The 18,929-nt window shown below is 46.2% G+C and overlaps 2 protein-coding genes across 3 annotated transcripts; both read left to right on the plus strand.

Moving 5' to 3' along the window:
• Window positions 1-4,655: 4,655 nt before the first annotated feature.
• LOC123427307 (UPF0426 protein At1g28150, chloroplastic) lies at window positions 4,656-9,196 on the plus strand. 2 transcript variants are annotated; one of them, XM_045111314.1, is made up of 4 exons: window positions 4,656-4,818; window positions 4,906-5,058; window positions 5,678-5,861; window positions 8,762-9,196. In XM_045111314.1, the coding sequence occupies exons 1-3, from the start codon at window positions 4,753-4,755 to the stop codon at window positions 5,858-5,860; spliced, it is 402 nt and encodes a 133-aa protein (XP_044967249.1). In that variant the 5' UTR covers window positions 4,656-4,752; the 3' UTR covers window position 5,861; window positions 8,762-9,196. The 2 variants fall into 2 exon arrangements, with proteins under 2 accessions (XP_044967249.1, XP_044967250.1); XM_045111315.1 differs by lacking the exon at window positions 8,762-9,196 and having other exon boundaries at window positions 4,661-4,818; window positions 4,915-5,058; window positions 5,678-6,012.
• Window positions 9,197-9,303: 107 nt separating this feature from the next.
• Window positions 9,304-11,203, plus strand: LOC123427306. The gene has a single exon (XM_045111313.1). The coding sequence runs from the start codon at window positions 10,289-10,291 to the stop codon at window positions 10,694-10,696; it is 408 nt and encodes a 135-aa protein (XP_044967248.1). The 5' UTR covers window positions 9,304-10,288; the 3' UTR covers window positions 10,697-11,203.
• The last annotated feature ends 7,726 nt before the right edge of the window (window positions 11,204-18,929 follow it).

The raw sequence follows: 18,929 nt of genomic DNA on the forward strand, positions 1-18,929 counted from the left end.
ACGAAGATCTTTATCGGTCGAACCTCAATGTCAAGGATTCAATCAATCCCGTATGCTATTCCCTTTGTCCATCGATATGTTACTTGCCCGAGATTCGATCGTCAATATCTCCATACCTAGTTCAATATCGTTATCGGCAAGTCTCTTTACTCGTTCCATAATACATGATCCCGTGACTAACTCCTTAGTCACATTGCTTGCAAGCTCATTGTGATGTTGTATTAACGAGTGGGCCCAGAGATACCTCTCCGTCATACAGAGTGATAAATCCCAGTCTCGATTCACGCCAACCCAACAGACACCCTCAGAGGTACCTGTAGAGCACCTTTATAGTCACCCAGTTATGTTGTGACGTTTGATACACACAAGGAATTCCTCTGGTGTCCGGAAGTTGCGTGATCTCATGGTCATACGAATAGATACTTGACATGCAGAAAAACAGTAGCAGTAAACTCACATGATCATATGCTATGTTTATAGTTTGAGTCCCGTCCATCACATCATTCTCCTAATGATGTGATCCCGTTATCAAATGACAACTTATGTCTATGGCCAGGAAACCTAGACCATCTTTGATCAACGAGCTAGTCCGTTTAGAGGCTCACTAGGGACAGTGTGTTGTCTATGTATCCACACATGTATTTGAGTTTTTCAATCAATACAATTCTAGCATAGGTAATAAACAATTATCATGAATAAGGAAATATAATAATAATAACTTTATTATTGCCTCTAGGGCATATTTCCAATAAAATTGATCGTTACTGTTTGAAGAATTTGACTAAAGACTTTCTCAATTTCCTCATCTCCAATTCTTCACAACACTTGTTCTTCACGTGCGTATCCTGATCACGCTACTCGCATTAAGTGTTTGTTTCATTTCATCATTATGACCATGCTTTTGCCATGTTATACTTAACGCCTGAGTACTTATTCCGCTGCAAGCTGTTCATGACTTAGCAATTTCCTCACATGAAAATTCCTGAGTGACGAATTCATAAAAATCGCCTATTCACCCCCCTCTAGTCGATATAACGCACTTTCAATTGGTATAAGAGCAAGGTACTCCCTTGTTTTGTGTGATTTCGGTTTAACCACCTGGAGTTTTAGTTATGTCGACTGCACGTATGATCAAGGTCACCGCGGGTTGTCCTACCTTTGAAGGGACGGACTACCCCTACCAGAAGAACAAGATGCACATCCATCTTGAAGCAATTGACAATGATCTCTAGTATGTTGTGGAAAATGGTGTTCCCTATGTCACCCCAACTATCAACGGTGCTGATGTGAAGAGATTCAAACAACTCGACCCTCAAGCAAATAAAACCATATGTGGCCATATGAGCAAAGGTCAGTATAGCAGAGTGAGTGCTTTGGGATATGCAAAGCTCATCTAGGACAGGTTGTCCAAAGTCAGCAAAGGAGTCTCTACTCAACGTGTTCTCGGGTTTATGTTCTTCACAATCTCTTAAACCGCTTCAAAAGACTCGGTAATGGAAATTGTCAACAAACCTTCGATCGCCTCACTGATATATCCAATGAGCTACGAGCTCTTAGGGCCACTCACATCACCGACAATGAGGTGGTGAAGAAATTGCTAAGATCTCTTGATTCTTCATTTGATACACTGGTTCTGATGATTCAAGACCGTGGAGATTACAAGTCATTAGAGGGAGACCCAATTGCATGTCACATGTGTATTTGCAAAAGTAGGACAAAAAAGAGTGAGACCGTGAGTTGCGTGTAACTTGCAACTGGGACAACAAATGAGTCACCCCGGTTACATATTAAGGATGGACTTGTAGCTCGGACAAAAACTGGATCAAACCCAATTGCATATTAAAAGGTTGACTTGCAACTGAGAAAAAATAGATGGGCCTAGTTGCATGTCATGGGCTTGCAACTAGGAGAAAAAAGGTGGGCCCTCTTTATTGCGTGTCGAGGATGGACTTGCACTACTGCGGGAATGTCTAGCAATGGCAGGTGCCTGAATCCCAACAATGGAGGGTGAGCCTCTTTGGGCCGCCCGCCACTGACCTCCCGCCACTTCTATGGTGGCAACAGTGGCGGGCGTCCGCCCACCACTGGTAGGACCCTTATAGTGACGACGGGTTCGTTTGTCCGCCATGTTGTGCTCATAGTAGTGATAGGCGCCCCTATCTATGGCGAGCCCTGCACATCGCTCACCACTGATGTGTGAAGTATGTGCGGCAGACTCATATTAGTACTCCTCATTGGTTCCTCCATCAGGCTAGAATAAAATAGTTGCCATGGCAGCATATATTATGTTGCCACAACAACGTTAGGTGATGCAAAGAGGGGCCAGTTCTCAGTAAATGCGAGCAAATCAGGAATAAACCTAGCGGTAATAATTCAAATAAAGAACGAGAAGTACATTAATTTTAAATGAGTAGCACAAAATACATGGTCATCAAATATAGTATGTTGATCAAGTTGAACAACATAGTGCATAACGCCAAATATGTTTAGTCAATTTTTCAGTTGTGTCCACTGCAACAAGCTAGGCTAGATTCTTTTGTTGGTTCGATTCATCTTCTTTAGTGTAATTATAGAATAAGTTGGACGATGAGTGAACCTCCTTGTTTATGATAGTCTACCGTCATTCGCTTGATGCACCTCCACCTCGACCTCCACTTAAGGCATACCGAAATCGTCAAGGGGAGCACTCAAATCCATCGCATTCTCCTCCAACATTTTAGGATATATTGAGTGCCTGCTTTGTTTTCAAAATGCAATGGGGTAAAACATAGACAAGTGCTTCAGAGTCAAACCAAAGGCCACCGATGTGTTTCAAAGAAAATATTTTTTAGCTCCCTCACATTTCATCGAACATGTTATAGGTGTGGTCAGACAATGGTTGTGATCGGGAAGAACATGGCTGAACGGAGGTGGAGTATGAGCCTAACCTCTTGACGTGACCACCTTCTTCCTCGAGGGATTCGACGATTCACTTCCCAGGCCGATGGAGGTTATCTTCTTCCTTGCGTCGGCGGCCACGGCGGGAGGAACTGGAGCAGTGGCAAAAGGAAGTTCTACCATGCCAGGAACACCACCTTGCATCAGGTGATTCCCCTGCTGCTTCTGCTTGCCACAGACGAGGGAAGATGTTGGTGTGGCGCCAACATGCACGGTCAAGGGAGGCACGGGAGGGCAACACGACATGGTTGGTGGCGGCAATGCATGAAAAGTGACACTCGGTGGCTGCAAGTCTCCATAGGGCGGGTTGACGGTGCGGCGAGGCCGAACAACGAGGGGGCGGCGATTTCGGCTGCAGCGATGACGAGTGAGGCGAGATCAGAAGGGGCGGAAGTTCCTTGGCACCAAGACGCGGGAGGGATAGGCGAACCGGCAAAAAGAGGGAGGGATCCAATAGACATGGTGGAATCGGCCCGAACTTTGCAAGATCCTGCAAAAAAAAATAGCAGACACACGATTTTGGAGGGTTTTTTCTAGGCAAAAAATTGACCCCATCCATTATATCAGTGGTTATTATAGTGAATGGTTTGGTTTGCGCGATGTGCTAGAGATACTCTAAAGACCTTCATCCTCGGGTGTATCACATCTCTAGACAAACAAATGACAAGGCTTACAATGTTGCTCATCATATTCTAAATAATTATGCAAAACTTGCTTTTAACTGTTTCAATTCAGCTCATAGAGATAGGGCATGACGTGTAATCTCCTTGCTTTGTGTGCAAACTTCTAGGGATTTGTACTTCTTGTTGTAAACCCTATTTGAGCTAAATGAATTGGTGTATTGTGGGCCTTTTAATGTTCAAAAGTCTATGAGTAAGCAAGGGACATGTAAAATCTTAGTACAAACATCCAAATGTCTACCGCTCCCTCTCTTTCAAAGTAATTGAAATTCTAGGTTTTTCTTAAGTCAAACTTGTTTAAATTTGACCAGGTCCTCAAAAAAAGTTTAACACCTAGGAAACAAATTAGTCTCATGAGATTATTCATAAAATATATCCATGTACCATGTGTATTTTGTATTGTTGACATTAGCATATTATTGTGTAATAGTGGCCAGCTTAATCAACTTTGACTTAGGATAAATCTAGAATTTCAAATACTTTAAAACACAACAAATAACCTATCCCTTTGCAATTTTAGAATTCTAGACTCGTTTTTAGTGAATGACCACATTTTATAACCAAGTTAAACAAAGTGCATCGGATTATACAAGGACATCTTAGAACAATTTTGGAGTTTTTCTATTTTTTCTAGAATAGAACAATTGTTGACTTTTTTAGAAGGAACAACTAATGACTATGCACACAAATAAATAAATAATAATATAAATAATAACCAGAAGAAACGTAGAAAATGAGAAAAATAATCAATGCAAACCACTAAAATGAAAAAGATAAATCCAAGAAACTCGAAAGAAAAAATAAGAAAAGCAAAAGTGCAAAGATAAAAAAAGACGGAGAAGAAATGAGAAAAACAAAGAACGAAAACAAAACAAAAAATTGCGAATGAACACGTCAGCAAACAGATGGACAACCGAACGAGCGAGTGACACATTGTTGGGCCGGCTCATGCGCGCTGCAGGAAAGCTTCAGCCGAGATGGATGCCAGTGTCGTGTCGCCATAAGCGAGACATAGCATTCGGGCTCCACCTCTGCGTCCGCCCGCGGCTCCAGAAAAGATCCCCTCCGCCTCCGACCCTAGGCAACAAGGCAGCTCACATTTCGCTGCTCACCGAGCCCTCGAGGCGCGCTATCCATGGCCACCTACTACCCGTCCGGCGCTTCCGCGCTCCTGCTCCCCGTCCCGCGAACCCGCGCCGCCGTAATTTCCAGCGCCTAGCACAGAAACCCTCGACTGCTCAAGGCAGAGCCGCGCCGCGCCGCGCCGTACTGACGTGTTTTTTTCTAGTTTCCGCAGGGGTTTCCCGGCCCGGCTTCCGGGAGGAGCTCTCCCTGTGCGGTTGTTCGGCGGCAGCGGAGGGGAAGGGGAGCGGTGGTGGGTGTCGTGCGAGCATGCTTCAATCCTTTCGGGGACGAACGCATCCTCCGGGAGGCCCTGAAGGTAAATTCTGTGTGGAGCTGGCCTGGTATTGGGGTTGTTGAGTGAGAGTTGGTTCCTCGGCTTGACGTTTATGTTCAGCTGACTATACAGTTCCTTGATATGCTTGTTTGCTCTATTAGATTGTTAACACTGGCCATTGGATTTAGAACCATCACTTATGCTTAGGTAAATCTATCGTACTTGCAGATTTTATAGTCATCAAAGAGTCACTTTCTTGGCATCTGTATAGAGAAGAGAGAGTTCATCGTAATTGCTTACTTCACTTATCCAGAAATAATTGGCTACTTCGATGCTCATTCAGTGAAGGAGCACAAAAGAATTGATACATAGGGCTTTACTCTTAACTGCAGTTGTTATTCTTCTGGGTGAATGGGATAAAAAACGTAATAACTTCCCTTTATATGTGTGCGTGATTCTCTTGCTTGCTGCCATAGAATCTCCCAACTTCATAAAATTGGGGGGTAGAAGTTTTGGAGAAAGTGCAAACAAAAGACAGAGAAATTGGGATAACTAGTTAGAATGTTAGGGGTCATCACATTGACTATAATCTCTAGAATTTGCAGTTTGTTGTTTGATCAAGCAATAACATTTGTTGATGTTTTGCATGCCTTGTGTGTAGGAGCCAGTTGCATTCATGGGTGGTGTGTTTGCTGGTCTCTTAAGGCTTGACCTGAATGAGGATCCTCTCAAGGAGTGGGTAACTCGAACGGTAGAGGCTTCTGGAATAGCTGAGGAGAACAGTGCCGAGGAATCAAATGAGGGAGCTCAAAATGATGGACCCCAGCAAATTGAGATTGAGTGAGGTGCATTAGTTGCCTTTTGCCCTCCTTTACAGCCTTACTTGTAACTTATCCTGAATATTTGTAATATCTAAGCAGTAAAATGCTTGCCCATATTTTGGGTTCATAGTACAGGTTCAAGTCAAAACATTAGCACATTGTCATTATTTGCAAACTGTGCCTCTTCGTCGTGGGTATAACACTAATACTACCTCCGTCCGGGTTTATTAGTTCCCCTTGTATTCTGGGTCAAACTTTGACCGTAGATTTAACTAGTAAAATATAAGTTATATACCACAAAAAAAGTATAGTTGGAAACTTCTTTCGAATACAAATCCAATAATAATTTTTTTATCAAATCTGTTGTCAAAATTCGGCACAAAATATGGTGGGACCAATGAACCCGGACGGAAGAAGTAAGAAATTACTATGGGCAGAGTAAATTGAGGCGGTTGGAAAGGAAAAAATAAAACCTTCACCGATAGTCATGCATACTTCTATTTGTGAGTTGTGGTAAATATTAAATTCTAAGAAAGCCAGCTTTTAGCCTTCTGCTGAGACTTCACTACCCCTTTTTTAAGCCGGATGCCTTATTGAGTTTACTTTCAGAATATTTTCACTTATGGTGTTGAAGCAGTTGTATATGTTGACAATTAAGCGAGATAGCCAGAGAGTGATCTTTTCTTGGCCATTCAGTCTTCTTTTTGGTAGTTTAGCCTTACTTAGCTTCTTTTTGATGCTTTTGTATCTTTTCTTCTCTTTGTGTATGTGTTTGTGTTGTCTCTTTTTCAGTTTCATTGTAGTTGTACTTTGCTTCACGAAAAGTGTTAGATTGAGTCTAACCATCAAGTTGACATGGGATAAGTATTCTGTATTGGGTTTGACATGGATATTATTTAATGATTATCACTTTAGAGTTTAGACATGGTACACTAGTTCAGAGTTAAAATTATGGCATTGTGCATGACAGCCATGACTTACTAGAAATAGTAGTTATTGCATGGATTTATGATGTGCATTTTGCAGAATCATTTCTATGGGGGTTAAAAACTGCATATGGAAATGTAGTTCTCTGTCATATTAACACCCCTTACAAAGGGAAATTTTCAACTCGCCAAACTGCTTTTCAGGAGCATTATTGTTGGGCATTGTTTTACTGTGCACTCAATAAGATTTGTAGTTCATTTCTGATTTTCGAAGTTGGCTTTAGGTAAAGGCCTTAAGACTCGATAAGGCCGTTCTTGATTTGAATGTAGTGTGGACATTGGTTGACCAATGGTTTCTTTGCCAGATTCTTGCTGAAATAATTCTTCCCAAAATATGTTGCATGTGCGTTGTGCTATTTCAAAATAAGTCGTGGACATAGGTCGATGAACTGTTCTGTTTTTTGCAGGGAAGAACATGCGTTTTAGTTTAATGATACTCCAAAACAATATTAGGTCAATGAACATGCAAGGAAGTTACTACTGATCATTGGTGTAGTAACTTTTTACTAGGTTGCTGTTGCTGTGGGCATATATACTCTTGGTTTAATCTAGGATGGCGCTATTTATGTAAATTATTTCTATGCTTCACAAAGATTTTTTCAATGATCAGTTGTTCTCTGTTTTTTTTTTCTTTTTTTTTTTAAGAAGGAGGTTAAACCCCCGGCCTTCAAAATGGGAGAGATTTTCACTTCCCGGCCACTGCACCAACAAGGGATGCATACGGCCATTTTTAGTATGAGTACCAAGATAAACATGGTCCTCAGATTTTTTTTTAAATGAGTATCAAGATTTTTTTGATGAGTGGTTTTACCACACGCCAAACTTGATCTTCAATAAATGGGAGAAAACTCCCTGTGCATCAACCATTGAGCCAAGGCTCTCTTTGCAATGTTCTCTGTTCATCACCTGTTAGGAATTGTTCTCTGTTTAACCTTTCGGAAATAATATTGTTACCTGAGGTGGTGTGTTTTTCTGTGTGTCATGGAATATTGTTACCAGGAGAAAGTTATGGACACTGCCATTTTGCTAGGTCAATGAACAATGAAATCTTGCGACCAATATTTTTAATCTGGGAGAAATATAGGATTGCGTCTTGACATGATAGAGCAAACCATGGTGTTATTTTGCAAGCCTTGACAATTCATGTTTCTTCGGCACTGTACCTTTATCGAGATTATCTTCAGCACTGTACATATTTCACTGTTTTACTCCAGTTTCCTCAGTTGGTTCGGTTACTAAATTTATCCAGGCACTCATGCTGTGGTCAAGTGGCCGTAACACTAATGTTAATGCACCAAATATTGGAGATTTCTGGAGTTAGGAGCCTACCTTCTCGATTTCTTGGGCCCTAAAAAGAGGTTCGCCAATTAGGAAGACTTGTCCAAAACGATTATCTTTGGTTCCCATCTTTTATGAGCAACTAATGTGTCGTTCCGTATAAAGTTCTGCCTTTCATGTTTTTAGTATAGGGTTTATCTCCTTTCTCCTCTTTTTTCAAATTGTGTGCATATCTGGACTGGAAAGTAGGCGATCATATTTGCCTTCATAACATGCTGTTTGGCTTTTCTTGTCACCGGTCTTGTCACTTGTACAGGAACACTTCTGTATTTGCATCATTCTGCATTGACTAATACTCCTAATCAGCTCTGGTACGGTAGCGATTGTTCTGAGTTTGTTGGGAGATTTGTGGCCTCTAACTAAATGTGCCATGGCTTACCAACTGACAATTTACACGAGGGTTAGGCCGGTTGCTTTTAATGCACAAATGACCCACGCGTATGTATCTATATGACGAACAAATTGTGTGTTTAATTAGAGCCAGTAGACTTCCCTTTCCATTTGGAGGCCTCTGTTTCAGGCCCAAACTTTTCTTAGTTCGACTTGGACGTAATCGGATCGCGGGTTTTTTCAGTGTCTCTGGCTGATCATTCGGTTTAGCTGTGCAGGGCCTAGCAGGTTGTTGGGCGGCGCTTTCCAACTAATCGAATGGTGGACAAGGATGTAGCTGCACTGGCCTGAAGGGCATCCTTCGCCTGTAAGTTTCCGGCTGCAACCTGCTTGCGAGCCGTGTTATTATGGTGGTGTGGAATGGTCGGCATTCCAGTGCCAGTAGCTGTTTTGACCAATGACGTGAACACAAGTGATGAATCATTGCAACTGCTATCTGCCTGACGGTGACTTCATTTCCTCCCTAGTCTGTTATGCTTCTTGTTGAGAAAAGGATCGCCTTTGAAACGCTGTGAATTCACTTCCAGAAAATTTCCTCGAAATAGATACATGAATTTCAACTTCAGTTTGTAGTAGAGTAGTAATCAGTTAGGAGAATCATATTCATATAGACTGAAGTGTTGCAAACATGAGTATTATGCCGTACATGTAGCTTTAGAGCACAGCACGCACATTGTTTTCATGGGTCACCGCAAATTTAGATCGGTTTTGCTAAAAACACATCTAGATGTGAGATAAGTATTGCACATCTAAGTCATATATCATTGATCTTTTGTTGAGATTCATGTGGGTTTTTTTTTTCCTTTTTCTTTTTCATTTTATGCTTGATTTAGTCACTCAGATGTGCAATAATTATGTCACATCTAGATGTGGCCTAAACACACCTTTAGATATAATCGCATCGTTTTCGTTTGCAAAGTTTTCCCTCTCCGAGGAAGAGTTTCCTTCTAGAGTTGGGCTCTTCATGTACCAACTTTGTAAAGATTTAAGTTGCAATTATACCCCTTCACCAGTGAAGGAAACTCTTCGACACCAAGTATGAGTGAAAGCTCTTCGACGCCGGCCGGGGTAATGGAATACTGTTCAATGTCGTCCTAATAAATGACAATGATGTAATCTTGTGAGTCAGCCAATCAATCAATCAATCAATCAAATATTTTATTTATCGTCTTCATAGTGTAGTTTCCCTCGAGCTTAAGCGACTGTATGACAGACACCTCGCTCTGGATAGAAACAAGTCCTTGCAATCAAACTATGCAGACACAATCAGAGCGGCGTCCTGAGATGCCACTGTCACTACACCTGTCTTTGGGTGCTGTGGAAGAATAGCTACTGCCGCTACTGCTCATGCAAGTGACCTGACCTGACCATGGTGACCCATCTTTTCGTTTGCCCAACTGAAGCACCATCAAGCACCCATCCCTGAAAATTTGCAAGGAAGGATTCCATCTGAAACCCACAAATCATGACACCCCCTTGGCTGTTCCGTCCACGGCTCCTCACACAGTCACGCTTCACGTACGTCCATCGCCACGCATTTGATGTTCACCGCGGTTAGGTAGCCCATGCAGATGGCTTCCATTTCCATGCCATGCCCCCATGCATCCTTGCTGATGGTGACTCGATCGCCTATATAAGAGAAGGACAGTGTTACCGTGGCCTCACCTGCACCGGTAAGTAACTGGTGGCAAGTGACAGTGTAACATCACATCACGCAGTGACAGTATTTGCCAGAGCATGAAGACGTCCTGCTTCCTGGTCGTGCTTCTGCTCGCCGTCGCCACGGGGAGCAGGCTCTCGCTGGCCGCCCGCGAGGACGGCACCCTGGGCGGCGAGCTCATCGCCAAGGCCGGCAACTTCCTCACCTCGGCGGGCCGCCCGGGCGCGGACGGCTGGCACTCCGCCGCGGCCGCGGAGGTGGACGCGTCGGCGAAGAAGGCGCACGGTCATCCGGCGGGGGCGAGGAAGCGGCTTAAGAAGGCGTCCGTGAGCTGCATCCCCGCCGACATGTGCCGGAGGAAGAAGGTGCTGTGCGGCAAGCGGTGCTACAAGACGGCGCACGCCGCCGCCGCCGCCGGCGGCCTCACCCACGTCCCCTCCAACCGGTGCGTCGTGAGGTGCAAGAAGTGCGTGCCCACCTGCTAGACGCGTGCACGCACGCTCCTTCCCTTGCCGTTCCGCGTTCCGTGCCGTGCCGTGTCGTGGTAGATCCATGCATGTTACTCCTACGTAGCTACATTTGCACCAGTTGAATAAGCAGGCTGGCTTCCCGCCATCATGCATGCATGCACCATGCAGTATAGGTAGTGAACGGGTTCTACTCTAAAGGAAACGCGCCACAATTGTTTGCCAAGACTGGACGATGTGATCCCATCTCATCCCATCTTCTCCACTGGCGATGAACAGTTTCCTGCACGTGACAGTGCCGATCGATCCCACGTAGGTAGAGAAACGAAACCGTCAAGCTTTGGCGATCGTACGTTCAGCGCAGCTTTCCGAGACGCAAAAGTCATGTGGTCATGCGGTTGTAGGGCATGGCGATTCCGGCATCATGACGACGACTGTGGCCTGTGTGGGGATGAGGGAGACCTCAACCTGAACGAACCAACTGTTGTAGTGTACCAGCACGATATTATCGTCACGTGTTGTGGATGGATGGCGCCACTACTCCTCCTTTCCAGCTCGATCCGTTTTGCTATTCTGGCACCGTTTTCCTCGCTGGATGCCCGAAAATGCTAGACGTATTAAATTCTACTTACGTTTACTAAGCCTTCCAACTAATCTAAAAATGCCCCCTGATTTTCATGGATGAATGGGCCTCACCCTCCTCTTCATCCAATCAATGATTGCCAAATCAGACTATCCCATAAACGTACGTTAACATTTACGTAGATGCCACTGTACCGGCAGCTCGCTCGGCCCATGACCGTACGTGCATGCATGATTCATGAACGGGAAAACCTTCGTGGCTCCAAGACAAAGGGCCTTTTGCTGTTACCGTCGTTGTACGTACCACAATAACTGTACGTGTCCGTTTCCCGTCAAAAAATAGTATGAACGGTGCGTGCCTGCTTGCAGTTGCAGTTGAGGGTTTGAGCTTTGAATGCCGTTCGTTTTCCAAGTGGCACGCAGGCCGCAGACGGCCTAAATCGATGGAGTACCATGAAACTTCCTTCTTTCGTCCCTGATCAGAACCTCCATGTGAACGCCTCTCGCCCTGAAGTCTGAGCCATGCACATCAGAAATGTCGTTCAAATCATCCTACTAGGAGTAGCTATACTTAGCTATAGTAGCTAGCTATCGTGCATTTACTCAGCGCCCCGTGCGGCTCCGGTGATGTCCACTCGGTTGATCGCGTGGACTAACCATTTCACGAATATGGCCGATATCTTGTCTCTCGATGGGAACATACGGTAGTGCAATGTTTACACGCTCGAGTGCAAGTCAAGTCGGTGAACTATACCGGACGCTCTAGATGGATCGCGCAACTGTTAGCAGCAGAGTACAGATTGACAGATGCTATCTATCGTGGACCCTTTCACCAAGGATTTCTTCGTTTCCTCTTCTGCTCAAGGCACTGTATGTTATTCAGTCAAATCATACGGCTGGGGACTGGGCTATCTACTACAGTAGTAAGTTATGGTGGTAAGTGGCCGGCCCGGAGAGTGGCGATCGAGGAGACAGGAACCCGCAACCACAGAGCAGAAACACGAGTCAGTGGAGTGCGGTGCGGGCCTGGCGTTTTACGCGTCGCCGTCGGCGTAGCCGTCGCGCGGTTGCGCACGGGGATGCCAGGGGCGGAGGCGATGGCGCATCGTGGTCAGGATGGGTGCGTGCGGTTGGGGGGCGCGGTTGGAGCTGCACCGGGGCGGACCTCATTTACGGCAGGAATGGACGTCCAACTGCACGGCCGGGGCGACATCACGGCGGTGTATCCAGGCCGGCTAGCTAGCTTCGATACGGTGCATGTAGTGTACTCACGCCGTGGCTGGCCGGCCGTACGTGGGAGACTTCCTTAAGGTCAAACCTGGACGCTAGCTAGGAGTAGCTCGATCGATCGATCGTCCGTCTTGTTGGGGCGATGGTGGTTGAGGACCTGAGGTCTACGTCCACGTTCCTTCATTCCGTCAGATACTTTCATTTATGTCCCTTTTCGAAGAGAAAAACAAGGGGTGCTGAACACTGAACAGAGACGAGATACTAGTACATATGGGCTCGGTGTGGTGGCGCCGAGTGGCCACGCACGCGCGCGTTCCCTTGTCGCGGCCGGGTAATCTGAACGGAGTTTCGGCGGCAGCCGCCGGCGCCGGCCGTGACGCTTTTGCATTCAAGCCGTTGGCAACTTTCTTCTTCTTCTTCTTTGTTTTCGGGGAGAAGGCGAAGCAACTGGACTAGCTAGCTGGAGCTATGGGGAGAGTCAAACAACTTGACTCTATCTGGACGACTGGACACCAAGTAGCAGACGCTTTTTTTTCTTTCTGTTTTGCGAGAGAGTAGTATCTGGGCTGGCTAGCTAGCTGGCTAGCCGGCGGCTACCGACTACGAATTTGGCAACCTGTAGGGAGCATACTCACTGATCATTGTTCAGTCAACCTGGCACCCATCGATAACCATCTCCGTTGGTTTGCTAGTGGCAGGTAGCAGCACCGCCGGGAGTTTTAATTCCCTAATTTGACATCTCTAAAGCTGCCGCTCCGCCTGTGTGCCCGCCCGGCCGTGTCCTTCTCATCACGACTCACAAAACAAACGTTGACCCATTGCTCTAGTATTATTAGCACACTACAGTACTCTTCCAGGAATCATGCATGCAGCATGAAACAGAGAGACTGCATTCGTGTATTGCAGTTGACATATCGGCGATCTGTGCCTGCAGTGAGAGCATATGCTTCATGGCCTGGGTCTGTCTGTCTCCTTGAAAGAAAGAAAAGAGAGTTGGTTCGTTGCACCGATCGCGCGCCCGTCCGGCCGGATGGCTCTGGATATCCACTGGTCCACAGAAAGCAAGCTTAAAGACGGGACGATCGAGCGAATAAAAGAATCGATAACTGTATATAAATGGAGATAAAGGGCGTGATGGCCGGACGGGCGGGCGGGGGCAGGCGAAGATAATAAAGCTCCAGCACCAACGTCTACCAGTACGCCCTCTGTGAAATTGAATGCGCCCGCATCTCGTCTCCGGGCTCCGGCTCCCTCCCTCTCCGTCCGTTCCTCTCCTCTCCTCTCCGTCTTCATGGCGTCTGCGCTGGCTGCGGCACGCCGTACGCACGCAACGTAACGTGTTTGCTCTAGGCCGCGTCAACGTACCACACTGGAAACACACGCACGGCTTTTGTGCTACGGCACATGTATGACTCGTGATTTGGCACGCCTTGCGTCCACGGCGACCACTGGGAATACCGGTATTCGGGTTCGACCGTTCGTACCACTTTGCGGTGCTAAAGTCACAAGGTTGGAGCTGGGAAGGGGGGGGGGGGGGGGGGACAGACTCCGAGTCCCACCCACAAACATGAATGTGTTTGTGTCTGGGGCTGTGAAAAACTGAAAACTGATTGAAAATGTTGGTAATGCTTACACGGATACACTCCCTGCGTTTATGGAACATATATGCTCGACCAGGACGTATTTTTGGTTCACAGGTGTAGCTCATGATTTATAGTGTCTAGACAACACTTTATCCAGGAATAATTAAAATGGGTCATGCCTAGTCGAACTTCCACGGTGTTTGGACTATGTGGATGCGCTTCAGCAAAAATATGCTTGCCTAATTTGGAGCCCACTCAAAAATAGTGAAGAGAAATGCATAAATAACCCCGCATTTTTTTTTGCATTTTGTTGTCAACATGGTTTGCTTCTCAAGATTGTTTGTTCGACATTTCATCCCTACACTCCCAAAGGAATCAACGAGACTCATGTATCATCGTAAAAAAAGCTCATGTCCCCGCGAGGTGCGTTGGATGCTTTGCGCTTCTTCTTCGACAGGCTAGACCAAGATTTGTAGTCTTGCCAACACCGGTTTGTGTCACTCAGGTGTGTTGGCAACTTGGGTGAAAACTCTACCTCGGTCTATGGCTTATGATCAGTGATGGCTATGCCTATGGGCATCGTTTACCTTTTTGAAGGCATCACTGCTTTGTTGCCTCACCCTCACACCCTAACCCGACCACTGCAGCTCTGGGAAATCCCTAGATCCGTGTGATGGGACGAATGTGGTGCCTTGGCATCGTAATCCTCTTAAGGGATTTGTCTTCGAACGGGGCATTGGCACGAGGGACCGATTGAAGGTGGTGGTGTTGGCATTAGGACTAATGCGCTAACGATGATGTGAGTGAGTGTTGTCGAAGGTGCGACAATGCTTGCGGTAGCCGACTTTTCTTCAGCGTGTCCGTGGGACTACCTCTGGTTGTTTTGTTGCCGAGAAATTGGAGTTGCACACGGTTGTAGGATAGAAAGTATGTCTAGAGGTGGGGGAGGGGTGATTAGACTATTTGACCAAATAAAACTTATCATTTTCCCAATTTTAGTCGTAGGTAAGTTGTAGCATTTTTATCAGCTCAAGCAACATCCTGTTGACAGTCAAGTCTGTCAGCGAGAGGCACGAGGCCAGGTTTGCTGAGGTGCAGCAAGAGCTCAAGGACGCTGTCACTAAAAATGAGGTCCTTCAGCACGAAAATAAAGAAAAATATATCGAGCTGTCCTTGGCAACTACCACACTCCAAGATGCGCGGAAGGAGGCACATAGTCATCGGAAGGAGATCCATCAAATCAAGAAAATTGCAGATGGTAAGAGATATCTACTGGAGTGTATTTTTGGCAGAAAAAGGTTTGCATTGCTTACTCGAGTGTGCCATTCTCCACGCGCGTTTGCGGATCTCTCAAAGAGTGCGGCTAATGCTTCGATGCATTATGCATCCCAAGAGGATGAAGCCGAGCAAAGGTTATTCTGGGCGCAGTTTCAAGCCCCCGAGCAACCCCTTCTTGTCTTCGATCAGCTGAAACAACTAACGGAGCTACACAAGATGGCAGAGCCGGCAATGAAGGATCTTTGCATGAGGCTTTGGCCGCTAGAGCCGCTGCCGAGCAACTATTTTGGCGGTGCGGAAGTTGATTGCTACTACGCCCTAGACTGACATCATGAAGCACCGTGTCTGCATCGAGGGAGCTCGGATGGCCTTTGCAAGAACCATGATGCATTGGCCAAAAGTGGAACCCTATAAGATGGCCACCGCACCTCCACCGTGTGGAAAAGAACATAGACGCCCCGAGCTATACTTCTCCATTATACTGGAAGGTTCTCGGGCTATGGAAGCGCAGTGCTCCAAAGATGTAATCTTGAATGAAAAACCTTATCATGTATAGTGTTTGAATTTTCTATGATACAATGCTATTTAATTTTGCATGGTATACCATATCTGTATCTTGTTTATAATTTTAACTCTTGTGTGGTCACTTTAAACCTGAAAGTTTCTAGTCGTTGGCTTCAGCCCCCTAACAGATGCTATCAGGGGTGTTTTTGGCTTCCACATTGTTACCATGGTCAACGTATTGGTGCCCTAGGGCGGTAGTGCGGGAGAAAACAAGGCAATCAGACTATGTGGCTTTAAGTCTTTCACTTAACCATAGGAGCTTGACTGCGGGGGACAATTAGAGCCGTGTTGTAAATCGTGATGTTCGGCTATACCACGGTGTAAAAAACCATTATCACTTGGTTTGTATGACTTCAAACCTTTCGCATAACGTGATGAACCCCCAGCGGCTCTTTAATTTAATATTTGTCTTCAGATCATAGACCAGTTGTGGCTTATTATGACAATCAGTTTTGACTTTCTCCGCTGAGGTACTTAACCAGACCAGTTGGAAGTACAATCATAGCAGTTCCTCCTTTGCGCTTGTTGTCGAATGAGCGGAACATAAAGGGGTAAGCATAGGAGCGGGGCAACCCAAGTATTGACCCGAGACATAATTAGGAACCAATGCATATAACGCAAATCCAAGATTCTGCACACATGTAATGCCAAATAGTATCAGAATGATCCAGTAGCATGTGACATGTGTATAAAAACATGCTTGTGTTGGTGTTTGAGAAACAATTTGGAAAAAGGAGGAAAAAATATGTAGCAAGGCTAATCAACCATAAAGAGCGTTCCTTATTTCCGATTAACTTGTATCCATAAAATCTGGATTCATCAAGCAACTGTTTATAAATAGGGAAAAAGGAACAAGTTTATAGGGTAAAGGTTCACACAGGTTTTTTATAGCTGGCTTGATGTCCCTTATGATGTCATGCTACACGTCTGCACCTTCACTCTTCGAGAAGTGCTCCATGAAAGGGGGAACGTCGGTGAGCGGTCCTTCAATAAAGGTGATCTTGAGAATCTGCCGAGGTGTGAGTAGCTTGACGCAAAGGTGGTCCTTTACGGTACATGTATGTGTCCGAGGACGTTCATGACCATAGTTTGGTTTAGCCGAACACAAGGTCTCATGTAGATAGTCCCCACAGCCTCCCATGGTATTTTAAGCGCATAATTGTGCCTTCAAGGCACATATTTTGCTGGAGGTGAGGTGCTACTTTGGGGAGCGTATCCCCCTTTGGTTTGATCATGTGAGGTGGTCGGGAACTACATTGGAGCGCGAGCTCGTTTGTGCTCCTTAGCGGTTAGTTGCGACTTTAAAGTCGTGTCTCCAGCGTGTACTTTGGCTGCTAGAGCCGCAATGTGTTCCTCAGTTCGAAGGGATCGCTTTGTGTTACCATTGATAGTAATGACACCCTTAAGCCTTGGCATCTTCAACTTGAGGTATGCATAATTGGGAACAACATTAAAGCGAGTGAACGTTGTTCGACCGAGGAGTGCATGGTACCCGCTGCGGAAGGGACAATGTCAAAGATCAAGTCTTCGCTGCGAAAGTTATCACGCGAACCGAACACCACTTCTAGAGTTATGGTGCCCGAATAGCGGGCCTCGACACCAGGAATTATTCCTTTGAAAGTGGTGTTGCTGGGTTTGATTCTTGACGGATCAATACCTTTTTTTCTCACTATGTCTGTATAAATTAGATTGAGGTTGTTGCCTCCATCCATGAGGACTCGAGTGAGATGATACCCATCAACGATGGGGTCGAGCACCAAGGCCACTCAACCCCCATGTCGAATACTGGTTGGGTGACCGTTGCGGTCGTAAGCGATCGGACATGCCGACCATGGGTTGTACTTCGGGGCCACTGGCTCTATGGCGTACACATCCCGAAGTGCCCGCTTCCTCTCTTTTTTTGGTATGTGTGTGCGATATAGATCACATTTCACGGTTTTCACTTTAGGGGGAAACTGCTTTTGGCCCCCATTGTTCGGCCGATGAGGTTCCTCATCGTCCTTGCTGCGGGGGCTCTTGCACTGGTCCTCTGCTATGTTCTTGCCCGTCTGCTTGATCACCCAACAGTTACGGTTGGTGTGGGTGGCGGGCTTGTTTTGGGTGCCGTGGATCTAGCAGGGTCTATCAAGTATTTTGTCCACCATTGTCGGGCCATCCTTATTTCCTCTCGAGGATTTCCTCCTTGGTCCACCCATGGAGTTGCTGAATCCGGCATTAATTATTGTGGCATCGGTTTCACCACCGTTATGCCGATGCTTGTTCTTGTTGCATCGTGGCTTTATACTGCCACCCCGGACCGTAGAAATGCGTGGGTTTGCATGAGGGTTTTTCCGACGGGCTAGCCAAGTATCCTCGCCCTCACAAAAGTGAGTCATGAGCGAGGTAAGGGCATCCATTGTCCTCGGCCTCTCCTGTCCGAGCGTCCGGGCTACCCATGTCGGGGAACGTTGCAAGGGAAAAAAATTCGACGCTCACCAAGATCAATCTATGGACATCAACATCTACGAGAGGGTAGGTACATCTACATACCCTTTTAGATCACTAAATGAAAGCGTCGAGAAACACATTTGATGCAGTCGAACGTCTCCGCGATCCAATCACGATCCGGCTCGCGATCTGATCACGAACTTCCTGATCAAGTGCCAAATGGACGACACATCCACGTTCAACACACGTGCAACTCGATGACGCCTTCACCTCCTTCATCGAGCAAGTGACGGTGAAGTAGAGGTTGAGTTCTCCGGCAGCACGACAGCATGGCCGCGGTGGTGGTGGAGCGATCTTGACAGGGCTTCGCCAAGCACTACTGCGATCACGACGGCGGAGAAATACTACGAGAGAGAGAGAGGAGGGCAACACCGTGGCTTTTTCAGGTGTGGCGACTCTACCTCTTATCTAGTATATATAGGAGGGAGGGAGGAGGGGCTTGGCCACCAAGAAAGGTGGCTTGTTCACCAAGAAAGGTGGCTTGGCCACCAAGAAAAGTGGCTTTGCCACCAAGAAAGGTGGCGCCA

The sequence above is a fragment of the Hordeum vulgare genome, chromosome 2H, assembly GCF_904849725.1.
Source record: "Hordeum vulgare subsp. vulgare chromosome 2H, MorexV3_pseudomolecules_assembly, whole genome shotgun sequence".
NCBI classification, from domain to species: Eukaryota; Viridiplantae; Streptophyta; class Magnoliopsida; order Poales; family Poaceae; genus Hordeum; species Hordeum vulgare.